The sequence below is a fragment of the Schistocerca gregaria genome, chromosome 1, assembly GCF_023897955.1.
Source record: "Schistocerca gregaria isolate iqSchGreg1 chromosome 1, iqSchGreg1.2, whole genome shotgun sequence".
Classification (NCBI taxonomy): domain Eukaryota; kingdom Metazoa; phylum Arthropoda; class Insecta; order Orthoptera; family Acrididae; genus Schistocerca; species Schistocerca gregaria.
In genome coordinates, this window is record NC_064920.1 from 1,028,660,209 (window position 1) to 1,028,673,086 (window position 12,878).

The 12,878-nt window shown below is 45.2% G+C and overlaps 1 protein-coding gene across 1 annotated transcript in view; it reads left to right on the forward strand.

The window, feature by feature from the left end:
• The window catches only part of LOC126285417 (short transient receptor potential channel 4-like), a 214,960-nt gene that overhangs the window by 23,262 nt on the left and 178,820 nt on the right, over positions 1 to 12,878 (forward strand). Inside the window, exon 3 of the mRNA XM_049984823.1 lies at positions 3,542 to 3,870. Within this exon, the coding sequence (XP_049840780.1) occupies positions 3,542 to 3,870 (329 nt within the window). The remainder of the gene's footprint in view (positions 1 to 3,541; positions 3,871 to 12,878) is intronic.

A 12,878-nucleotide genomic window follows, 5' to 3' on the forward strand; every position in this document is an offset into this window, starting at 1 on the left:
GCAGTGCTGGCCGCTAGATTTGTCACGTATAAAAGGAAATAACTGATTTTTTTTACAATAATCGGGATGACCATGGATTGGAGAAATTAGTAAATTTTTTAAGTTGAGGTGAATGATTGTCAAAAATTAATTTTTATATGAAAGATTAATACAAAGAGATATTTTAAAACATCTAGATGGGATTTGATATAACAACAGTACATTTGCGCGAGGCTGCTTTTACTTTATACTACGACGCTCAGGCACCGCCATCGCTTCCCACGACTGGCCCAGCCAACTCCATACACACGACTGCTAGCAACTACTTACTCCCACTGCTACACAGTTCCTACTGCAGTCAACACTGCTCTCTGGTCTGAGAATCTCTCATAGCTTACATATCGCAGACATCGTGTGAGCAATCCATCGAAATTACATTTGATAGAGTGCGCTAGCAATAAATTCTTTATCATGGACCTCTTACAACCCCCTAAACCCAAACCCTTCCCTCGGATTGCCATGGGGTAGAGCTTGATTCATCACTCCAAATAACTCGTTTCCAGCTGTCCACTGTCTAGCAGTGTCACTCTTTACACCACCTCAAGTGTCGCTTAGCATCACCTACAGAAATATGTATCTGCTCGTCCATCCTGTTTAACTTCCTAGACACAGTCATTGTGCTAGCAGGACTGCTCGTAAAAGTTTGGAACGCACGAGTGCGTTCTTCCACTGAGTCCTGCAATTTTTTACAACCACCCTCCTCAATGCTTGACGATCTCTGACCATCGGTACATTAGGACAGCTTGATCTTGTTTAGCTGTAGCTTCCCAGTTCATAATCACACCACCAATGGTCGACTTGTGAAGCTTTAACAGGGTTGAAATGTTCCTGGTGGACCTGTTACTGATGTGACGTCCAATGATTAGTGCACGTACGAAGTCACTGAGCTCTCTTGATCGACCAATTCTATTATTGGTGCTTCCCTACTGACAAAACAAAAACTCTCAGCCTCCTTTTCTATAGGCGGTTCCACATCGCGTGATGTCTAGTGCTCAATTCGGAATTCCATAGCGGTGTCTGGAAACTTTTGATCAGATAATGCGAGTGTTAAATAGAGTAGTGGCGAGCACACTGCTGTACGAGGTTTGTCCGGAAAATACGTATAAAAGTTGAATAATATCTTTATTTTACAATTATTCAGGTATTACAATATGGTCTCCTTCAAAGTACTCGCCCTGAGATGCGATACACTTCTGCCAACGCCGTTTCCACTGCTGATAACATTGCTGAAAGTCTTCAGTTGTGATGTTGTTCAGTTGCCGTCTCGTTTCCGACTTGATGGTTTCCACATCTCCCAAGTGCCGCCCCCGAAGCACCATTTTGCATTTCGGGAACATGAAGAAGTCACACGGGGCTAAATCGGGTGAATAAGGCGGTCGGTCTGTCACGGTGATTGGGCTTCGGGCCAAGAACTCGCGCACAACGAGCGACGTGTGAGCGGGCGCATTGTCGTGATGAAGGATCCACCTGCCCCCTTTTGCCAACTCCGGTCGAACTCGGGCCACACGAGCTCTGAGACGTGTCAGAACTTCAACGTAAAAATTTCCGTTCACTCTCTGGCCGGGCCGGGAGGGACAAATTCCTTGTGAACAATGCCCTTAGAACCAAAGAAAACAATCAACATTGTCTTCACATTGGACCTTGATATTCGCGACTTTTTTGTTCTCGGTTCTCCAGCTACTTTCCATTCCTTGCTTTGAGATTTGAGCTCCACATCGAATTCGTAAAACCAGGACTCGTCTACAGTGATGACTCGGTTGAGAAAGCCCCCTCGTTCCTCTGCTTCCAACCAATCCTCACAGCACTCAACCCTCTTTGCTTTCTGTTCTGGCGTCAAGAGCTTCTTCGGTACGATTTTCACACACAATTTCTTAATTTCAAGTTATTGTGTCAGGATTGTTTTGGGGATTGACAGCTCGCCAGCAATCATTCTGACTGTCAATCTACGGCCTTTAAGAACACAAGCCCGAATTCGTTCAACTTTTGCATCGGAACTGGATGTCGACGGGCGTCCTGGGCGAGGTTTTATATATATATATATATATATATATATATATATATATATATATATATATATATATAGTGGGATCTAAACCTCTCTCACACCGGCCTGATTTAGATTCACTGATCAGGATAGTAAAAACATGCGTACGTTAAGGGAATTTTCATTCACAAAGCAGGCTTATCACATTCACACAGTTCAGTACCGTTCTACCCTGATTAAATTGAGCTTAACTTAAATTCCATAAGGCAGTGAGGCAATTTCGAAGTCTCGGTGCGACGAAAATTGTCAGTCGATCTCCTGAAAACATTTGTAATAATTATTAAATTTCAGTGATCATATGGGGAAGACCGGAGATCTGCTGGTAAGACCCGGTTAGCCTATTTATTTGAAGTAACTGAATATCTTGAGCATACAAAACGGCAGGTTCGTCCAGTGTAAATCAGACGTTCTTCACTGATCCCGTGCAACACAGCGTAGTAAGCAGACACTGTCAATAATAATCAGTTAAATAATACGCGGACACACTTACTTTAGTTTAGTTCATGTATTAAATTCCTTCTCATACAGAATCTCATCAAGATGGCGACTAGCTCAACAATACATACATATACATCCTCCTTCTTTCACGGCTAATCGGCAAGATCTCAATCATTCTTTTCATAAGAGAAAACATAGATAGCAGAGAAGCTATTCCATGGAGTAAATGGCGCCCCAAGGAAAATAGGGCTTGAAACTACTTTGCATTGATAATCATCGTATATTAAAGTTTAGGAATCGGTAAGATAAGAAGAGATATTTCGAGATATGTACTGAGTTATATAATTTATAAAATTGCTTAAGATATCGCGGAGAGACCGCTGCAAGAGACATTACTGAGGCCGGCCGGTGTGGCCGTGCGGTTCTGGGCGCGTCAGTCTGGAACCGCGTGACCACTACGGTCGCAGGTTCGAATCCTGCCTCGGGCATGGATGTGTGTGATGTCCTTAGGTTAGGTAGGTTTAAGTAGTTCTAAGTTCTAGGGGACTGATGACCACAGATGTTGAGTCCCATAGTGCTCAGAGCCATTTTTAGACATTACAGACGGTCATCGTTCACTTCTTCTCGGCCATCCCGGAACGTTTTTAACCACTTGTTCACGGTTGGTTCCTTCGGAGAATTGTCTCCGTAAACCTGTTTCAAACACTCAAAAAACTCACGGCCATTCTTGCCTAGCTTTGCAAGAAACTAGAGAGCTCCATGCCGACGGCAGGTGAAAAAGGGTAACTGTCAACAAGCTGCCGCACACTCCCACCGTCACGCAGAGTGCTCTGACTCGAACTGAGCGTTGATGGGATTGATTACAGCAGTAGTCCCACTTGGCGATGACTTGTAACATAAAGACATTATTCAACTTTTATTCGTATTTTCCGGACAAACCTCGTATGGTACGCTATTTGTTTGATTCCGCCACCTACCTGTAACAATGAGCACCTACTGATTCTTAAACCTGGCGGACAGGGGACGACAGCGCTGCACAAAGCTGTGGAGAGCGGCTCGGTGGAGCTGACGGAGGCGCTGCTCTCACACGGCGCAAACGTGGGGGACTGCCTGCTACATGCGGTGCGCTCCAACCGACCACGGATTCTGGACGTGCTGCTCAAGCACATAGACAACCCGGACCTGGAGCAGGCGGGTTGCCTGGACAGCCCCAACTTCCCGGAAAACATGACGCCGCTGATGCTGGCCGCCCAGTGCGGTCACTACGAGCTCATCGAGATGCTGCTGGAGCGCGGACACCGCTTAGAGCCCCCGCACCCACCAGACTGCTACTGCGAGGAGGTCTGCCAGTGAGTGCACCTCATCCGCTCACTAATCAGTCATCATCATCATCACCATCATCATCATAATTTAAGACTGATTATGCCTTTCAGCGTTCAGTTTGGAGTTTAGCCCACTTATAAAATTCCTCCATGATCCCCTATTCCGTGCTAACATTGGTGCCTCTTCTGATGTTAATCCTATTACTTCAAAATCATTCTTAACCGAATCCAGGTACCTTTTCCTTGGTCTGCCCCGACTCCCCCTACCCTCTACCGCTGAACCCATGAGTCTCTTGGGTAACCTTGCTTCTCCCATGCGTGTAACATGACCCCACCATCTAAGCCTGTTCGCCCTGACTGCTACATCTATAGAGTTCATTCCCAGCTTTTCTTTGATTTCTTCATTGTGGACACCCTCCTGCCATTGTCCCCATCTACTAGCACCTGCAATCATCCTGGCTACTTTCATATCCGTAACCTCCACCTTATTGATAAGGTAACCTGAATCCACCTAGCTTTCGCTCCCATACAACAAAGTTGGTCGAACGATTGAATGGTGCACAGATAACATAGTCTTGGTACTGACTTCCTTCTTGCAGAAGAGAGTAGATCGTAGCTGAGCCCTCACTGCATTAGCTTTGCTACACCTTGCTTCCAGTTCTTTCACTATGTTGCCATCCTGTGAGAATATGCACCCTAAGTACTTGAAACCGTCCACCTGTTCTAACTTTGTTCCTCCTATTTGGCACTCAATCCGTTTATATTTCTTTCCCACTGACATTACTTTCGTTTTGGAGATGCTAATCTTCATACCACAGTACTTACATTTCTGATCTAGCTCTGAAATATTACTTTGCAAACTTTCAATCGAATCTGCCATCACAACTAAGTCATCCGCATATGCGAGACTGCTTATTTTGTGTTCACATATCTTAATCTCACCCAGCCAGTCTATTGTTTTCAACATATGATCCACTGCAGTAAATGTTTAAACACACTGAACAAACCCCAGGATACGTTACAATTCTACAATTAACAATGGCTTCAATTCGTGAAGGAACAGAGTCCGAAATTCACAGTCTCCTTCAGGTTGAAACGTCCCCTTCGAAAAATTAATAAATTACTGTGCTGGAAAACCTCATACGTTATTTGATTTTCTAACATCTGAGCAAAACTGAACGTACTCAGACATTCTCTCTTTACTTATTCTGATCAACACTAAACTGACACACAACATTTTTAGCGCAACTCAATCTGGCTTTCAATAATCCCTACAAAAGAATGGCCCTGACTGACAATAACCTATAGCTTTCATGAGTCACTTACCTCACAAAAATCTTAGTTACTCGAACTACTGCAATACAGCAAGCGTCAATACTGCCAGCTAAATAAAAGATTCAAACTACTGAAGGCAGTAACTACTGATAGGCTTAGTTAGCAAATGAAAGATTTTGATAGAGAACAAACAATGTATTTACCTTAATAATGTTCCAAAGTCATCATATATATATATATATATATATATATATATATATATATATATATATATATATATATATATATATATCAGTTCATGACTCCCAATATAGGTCATCAGTCCCCTAGAACTTAGAACTACTTAAGCCTAGCTAGCCTTGTAAGTAGGCTGTTTAGGTTTTTATATTGGTAACGCCACCGCAACGTAGCGCTCTGTATGAAAGTCACTGGCTGTGCTGTGTGCAGTCTGTGGCTGGGTGGCATTGTTGTAATACTCGCTATTGTAGTGTTGGGCTGTTGGCTGTTAACAGCGCGTAGCGTTGCGCAGTTGGAGGTGAGCCCCAGCGGTGGTGGATGTGAGGAAGTGTGATGGCGGATTTTTGAGAGCGGATGATCTTGATGTGTGTCCATCAGAAACAGTACATTTGTAAGAATGGATGTCATGAACTGCTACATATATATTAAGACTTTTGAACACTGTTAAGGTAAATACATTGTTTGTTCTCTATCAAAATCTTTCATTTGCTAACTATGCCTATCAGTAGTTAGTGCCATCAGTAGTTTGAATCTTTTATTTAGCTGGCAGTAGTGGCGCTCACTGTATTGCAGTAGTTCGAGTAACGAAGATTTTTGTGAGGTAAGTGATTTGTGAAAGGTATAGGTTATTGTTAGTCAGGGCCATTCTTTTGTAGGGATTATTAAAAGTCAGATTGCGTTGCGCTAAAAATATTGTGTGTCAGTTTAGTGTTGATCTGAATAAGTAAAGAGAGTAATGTTTCAGTACGTTCAGTTTTCCTCAGCTGTTTGAAAATCAAATAATGTAAGAGGTTTAAGCACAGTCATGTATAATTTCTCTAAGGGAACGTTTCAACCTAAGGACATCACACACATCCATGCCCGAGGCAGGATTCAAACCTGCGACTGTAGCGGTCGCGCGCTTCCAGACTGTAGCGCCTAGAACCGCTCAGAAGTTCCGGCTGGCCCCCAATATTACAAATTTACTCTTTCTGATGGACACACGTCCAGATCGTCCGCTCTCAAGATCCTGCCATCTCTCTCCTCACACCCACTACTGCTGCCGTTCATCTCCAACTGCGCAACGCTACGCGCTGTTCACATCCAACTGCCCAACACTACAACAGTGAATATTTCAACAATGCCAATCAGCCACAGACTGCACACAACACAGTCAGTGATTTTCATACAGAGCGCCACATCTGCATCTACATCCATACTGCGACAGCCACCTGACGGTGTGTGGTGGAGGGTACCTTGAGTACCTCTATCTGTTCTCCCTTCTATTCCAGTCTCGTATTGTTCGCGGAAAGAAGGATTGTCGGTATGCCTCTCTGTGGGCTGTAATCTCTCTGATTTTATCCTCATAGTCTCTTCGTGAGATATACGTAGGAGGGAGCAATATACTGCTTGACTCCTCGGTGAAGGTATGTTCTAGAAACTTCAACAAAAGCCCGTACCGAGCTACTGAGCGTCTCTCCTGCAGAGTCTTCCACTAAAGTTTATCTATCATCTCCGTAACGCTTCCGCGACTACTAAATGATCCTGTAACGAAGCGTGCTACGTGGCGTTACCAACATAAAAACCTAAACAGCCTACTTACATCTAAACAGCCTGCTTACAAGGTGTGCCATCTCCAGCTGAAGCGACACATCGACGATTAGATCCCGCAAAAATAGCAAATGGTGGGGGTGTTCGTAGCTTCGTTTCACCACTATTCCAAATTGTCCCACAATTTTTTATGCGATTAAGATCGGTTGATTTAGCGAGTTAGTAGTGGTGTTCGCCAGACCAGGTAGACTCCCTCAGACTTTTACTGTCTTTGATGCAGTATTGTCTGCGATGTTGCGGGCACTGAAGCAGATGAGACATTCTCCCTGTTCTAAATTTCTTGTCTGTTCCGATTCACTAAGTGCACTTCACTCATTGCAACGTTTGTATCCAGCAGATAAAATAGTCCAGACCATCCAGGATGCCCTCCTCCAACTACAGCGACTGGGGAAGGTGGTGGCTTTCTGCTGGGTTCCGGGGCATGTCGCCATTGCTCGGAACGAAAGGGCAGATCTCGCAGCCAAGGAGGCGTGTCTCGATCCACAAGTATCTCAATGTGCTATCCCCCTGCACGCATTCACCTCGCTGTGGAGCTCACGAGTAATGCGTCGGTGGGAGGATGAGTGGCTGGAAGTGACTGACAATAAGCTCGGTATAGTCAAGCCCACAACGCGTGTGTGGTGTACTTCCTTTCAGCCCCGTCGACGGGACGAGGTTCTCCTCACTCGGCTTCGGATAGTCCACAGCCCTATGACGTATGGGTTCCTACTCCGGCGGGAGGACCCTCCAGTGTGTGGTGCTTGTGGCGTCCACGTCACTGTGCGCCACGTTTTATTGGATTGCGTTTTATTTTCTGACCAGCGGGCTGCGGCTGACTTGCCAGCGGACCTGCCATCTCTTTTAGGCAACACTCGGACGAATGTGGATAAAGTTTTGAAGTTCTGTGCCATGTCAAATGTTTTTTAGGGAGAGGGTCTTAATTTGCTCACTGTGTGACAAGCTCGCCCATATTCTATGTAAGTGGCCAGCCAATGACAGTTTACCCTAGCATTCTTGTTGCAACATTTTCCCTTTTCTTACGTTCTACTTTCTTATGTCGCATTTTCCTTCTTTTCCTGCTTTCTTTGCATGTGTGTTTCAGTTTTATTAGATCTGTCAACATTCGTTCCCTTTAATGTGTGTCAGGGCGCTGATAACCTCGACGTTGAGGGCCCATAAGCCCCAACACGCACGCACACACACACACACACACACACACACACACACACACACACACACACACGGACCAGATATGTATGCATGCAGCCCTCTGAACACAGCTGATGTCGCGTTAGAGGACGAGAGTGTACATAGCACACTTATGGTGAAAATGTAGAAGAAAGGGCAATACTTGGTCACCGAGATTGTTGAAATAAATACACTATTTGATCCAAAGTATCTGGACACCTGGCTGAATATGACTTACAGGTTCGTGGCGCCCTCCATCGGTAATGCTGGAATTCAATGTGCTGTTGGCCCACCCTTAGCCTTGATGACAGCTTCCGCTCATACGTTCAATCAGGTACTGGAAAGTTTCTTGGGGAATGGCAGCCCATTCTTCACGGAGCGCTGCCCTGAGGAGAGGTATCGATGTCGGTCGGTGAGGCGTAGCACGAAGTAGCGTTCTAAAACATACCAAAGGTGTTCTATAGGATTCAGGTCAGGACTCTGTGCAGGCCAGTCCATTACAGGGATGTTGTCGTCCTGTAAACACTCTGCCACAGGCCGTATATTATGAGCAGGTGCTCGATCGTTTTGAAAGATGCAGTCGCCATCCCCGAATCGCTCTTCAACAGTCGGAAGTAATGACATTCTTAAAACATCCAGGTAGGTCTGTGCTGCGATAGTGCCACGCAAAACTACAAGGAGTGCAAGTCCCCTCCATGAAAAACACGGCCGGCCGGTGAGGCCGAGCGGTTCTAAGCACTTCAGTCTAGAACCGCGTGACCACTACGGTCGCAGGTTCGAATCCTGCCTCGGGCATGGATGTGAGTGATGTCATTAGGTTAGGTAGGTTTAAGTAGTTCTAAGTTCTGGGGGACTGATGACCTCAGATGTTAAGTCCCATAGTAGCCAGAGCCATTTTTTAAAAAAAGACACGGTTACACCATATCACCACCGCCTCCCAATTTTACTGTTGGCACTACATACGCTGACAGATGACGTTCACTGGGCATTCGCCATACCCACAGCCTGCCATCGGATCGCCACATTGTGTACCGTGAGTGTTCACTCCACACAACGTTTTTCCACTACTCAATCGTCCAATGTTCACGCTCCTTGCACCAAGCGAGGCGTCGTTTGGCATTTACCGGCGTGATGTGTGGCTTATGAGCAGCCGCTCGAAAATGAAATACAAGTTTTCTCACCCCCCGGCTAACTGTCACAGTACTTGCAGTGGATCATGATGTAGTATGGAATTCCTGTATGATGGTCTGGCACTTTACGACCCTCTTCAACCGTCAGTTAACAGACGAGGTCGGTCCGTACGCTTTTGTGCTGTACGTGTCCCTTCACGTTTCCTATCACATCGAAAACAGTGGACCTAGGGATATTTAGGATTGTGGAACTCTCGCCTACAGACGTATGGCACAAATGACACCCAATCATCTGACCACGTTCGAAGACCGTGAGTTCCGCAGAGCGTCCCATTGTGCTCTCTCACGATGTCTAATGACTACTGAGGTCACTCTTATGGAGTACCTGAAACTAGGTGGCAGCACATTGCACTTAATATGAAAAATATATGTTTTTGAGGCTGTCTGGATAATTTTGATCACATTGTGAATGTTATTTCGTGCTCACCATACACAAAAGTACCTCTTAATATCGTGGCACATCTCCTTTTGCGCGCTGTAGAGAAACAGCACGACTTGACATGGATTCAACAAGTCGTTGGAGGTCCCCTGCAGGAATATTGAGCCATGCTACCTCTGTAGCCGTCCATAATAGCGAAATTGTTGCCGGTGTGGTTTTCATTGCTGAGGAATTTTATCACGAATTTCCGATAACCAACTTTCCCCTCCGAATACGAAAATATTTTGTTGGCGCCGACCTACATGGGGGAGAAACCATCAAAAATGGTTCAAATGGCTCTGAGCACTATGGGACTTAACTACTGACGACGTCATCAGTCCCCTAGAACTGAGAACTACTTAAACCTAACTAACCTAAGAACATCACACACATCCATGCCCGAGGCAGTATTCGAACCTGCGACCGTAGCGTTCGCGCGGTTCCAGACTGTAGGGCCTAGAACCGCTCGGCCACTCTGGACGGCGGAGAAACCATCACCGTGATAAATTAAGGAAAATAGAACTCGCACGGAAAGATATAGGTGATCGTTCTTCTCGCGCGCTACACGAGATTGGAATAATAGAGAATTGTGAAGGTTGCGTGGTATAATGGATAGGATAACATCTTGGCATACAGAAAGTTGTGGATTCGAATCTCGTCAGGTGCAGTCAGTGTTTGTACACAAAGACTGCAAAATTGCATAGGTCACACCAATATTCAAGAAAGATAGCAAGGATAATGCTCTAAATACAGGCCCATATTATTAACGTCGAGATGCAGCAGGATTTTTGAACATGTACTGTGTTCCAACATTATGAATTACCTCGAAGATAACGGTCTATTGACACACAGTCAACACAGATTTAGAAAACATAGTTCTTCTGAAACACAACTAGCTCTTTACTCACACTAAGTTTTGAGTGTTATTGACAAGGAATTTCAAATGGATTCCGTATTTCTGGATTTCCGGAAGCCTTTGACACTGTCTATCGAGCTCAGTGGTCCGGGGGTATGATTCCTGCTTTGGGTGCAGGAGGTCCCGAGTTGAAATCCCGGCTGAGCCCTTCTCTTTGCCAACGGCCTGGCCGCAGTGGTAAGACCGGTTCCAGTCAGATCACCGAATTTAAGCGTTGTTGTTCTAAGCTAGCACTTGGATGGGTGACCATCCGATCTGCCGAGCGGTGTTGGCAAGCGGGGTGCACTCAGCCCTTGTGAGGCAAACTGAGAAGCTACCTGATTGAGAAGTAGCGACTCCGGTCTCGTAAACTTACATAAGGCCGCGACAGCGGTGTTCTGACCACATGCCCCTCCAATCCGCATCCAGTGACGCCTGTTGGCTGAGGATGACACGGCGGCCAGTCGGTGCCGTTGGGCCTTCAAAGGTCTGGTCGGACGGAGAGTTTGACACAGTACTACACAAGCGGCTTGTAGTGAAATTTCGTGCTCATGGAATATCGTCTTAGTTAAGTGACTGGATTTGTGTTTTCCTGTCAGAGAGGTCACAGTTCATAGTAGCTGACGGAAGTCATCGAGTAAAACAAAAGTGATTTCTGGCGTTCGCCAAAGTAGTATCACAGACCCTTTGCTCTTCCTTATCTATATAAACGATTGGGAAGACAATCAGGACAGCCGACTTAGGTTGTTTCCAGATGAACCCGTCGTTTATCGACCAGTAGAGTTATCAGATGATCAAAACAAATTGCAAAACGATTTGGAAAATTTATCTATATGGTGCGAAAATGGCACTTGGCCCTAAATAACGAAAAACGTGAGGTCATCCACATGGGAGTTAAAAGGAATCAGTTAAACTTCGGTTACGCGATAAATCAGTCAAATCTAAAGGCCATAAATTCAACTAAGTACCTAGGAATTACAATTACGAACATCTTAAATTGGAAGGAACACACAGAAATGTTGTGGGAACGGCTAACCAGAGACTGTGTTATGTTGGCAGGACACTTAGAAAAGATCTACTAAAAAGACTGCCTACACTGTGATTGTCTGTCCTCTTTTAGAACACTGCTGCGCTGTGTGGGAGTCTTACCAGATAGGATTGACGGAGTACATCGGAAAAGTTCAAAGAAGGGCGGCACGTTTGTATTATCGCGAAATAGGGAAGAGTGTGTCACTGAAACGATACAGGATTTGGAATGGACATCATTAAAAAAAAGGCGCTTTTCGCTGCGGAGAAATCTTGTCACGACATTCCAATCACCAAATTTCTCCTCCAAATGCGAAAATATTTTGTTGACCCCGACGTACATAGGGAGAAACGATCACCATGATAAAACAAGGGAAATCAGACCTCTCACGGAAAGACATAGGTGTTCGTTCTTTCCGCGCGCTGTACGAGATTGGAATAATAGAGAATTGTGAAGATGATTCGACGAACTCTCTGCAGGCACTTAACTGTGATTTCCAGAGTATCCATATAGATGTACATGTAGATGGTGCAGGAATTTTGGCAAGAACTGACCTCTCAAATATGTGTCATAAATATTCCATTATGGACCCTAAATGTTCGATAGGATTCGTGTCGGGCAATTTTGGCGGCCATATCATTAGCTGAAATTGTCCACAATGTTCATCAAACTAATCGTGGACAATTGTGAACCGGAGACATGGAGCATTGTCATCCATAAAAATTCCATTGTTGTTTGGGAGCATCAAGTGCACGAATGGCAGGAAATGGTCGCAGTTGGCTCAGCTGGACCAGAAGAACCAGTCCATTCCAGCCAATCACAGCTCACACCTTTGTGGAGCCACCAGCTTCTTGTACAGTGCCTTGTCGACTATGCAGACTGATTTTTTTCTACCCTGTACAAACTCTAGGGACTGGTCGATGAAAGGATACGGAACAAAAAAAAGTCTAAGGAACTTATGTCCGGAAATGCATGGTTTCCATGCTAGAGACTGTTTATTCAGTCATACATCATTACAGAGACTGCGGTCTAATACGTGCTGTACCATGCAGCCACAGTTTCAGTATGTGTTGAAAATGGTTTCCACGTGCCTCACTGCCTCTGTCCCACACATTCACATCGGCCAGGCTCCATCCGAACAGTGTCACAGGCAGCATGAATACGCTGGTCCAGTGTCTCCACATCTGGAATGGGCTCTGCATATACGATAATTTTGATATGCCCCCTTAACCAGAA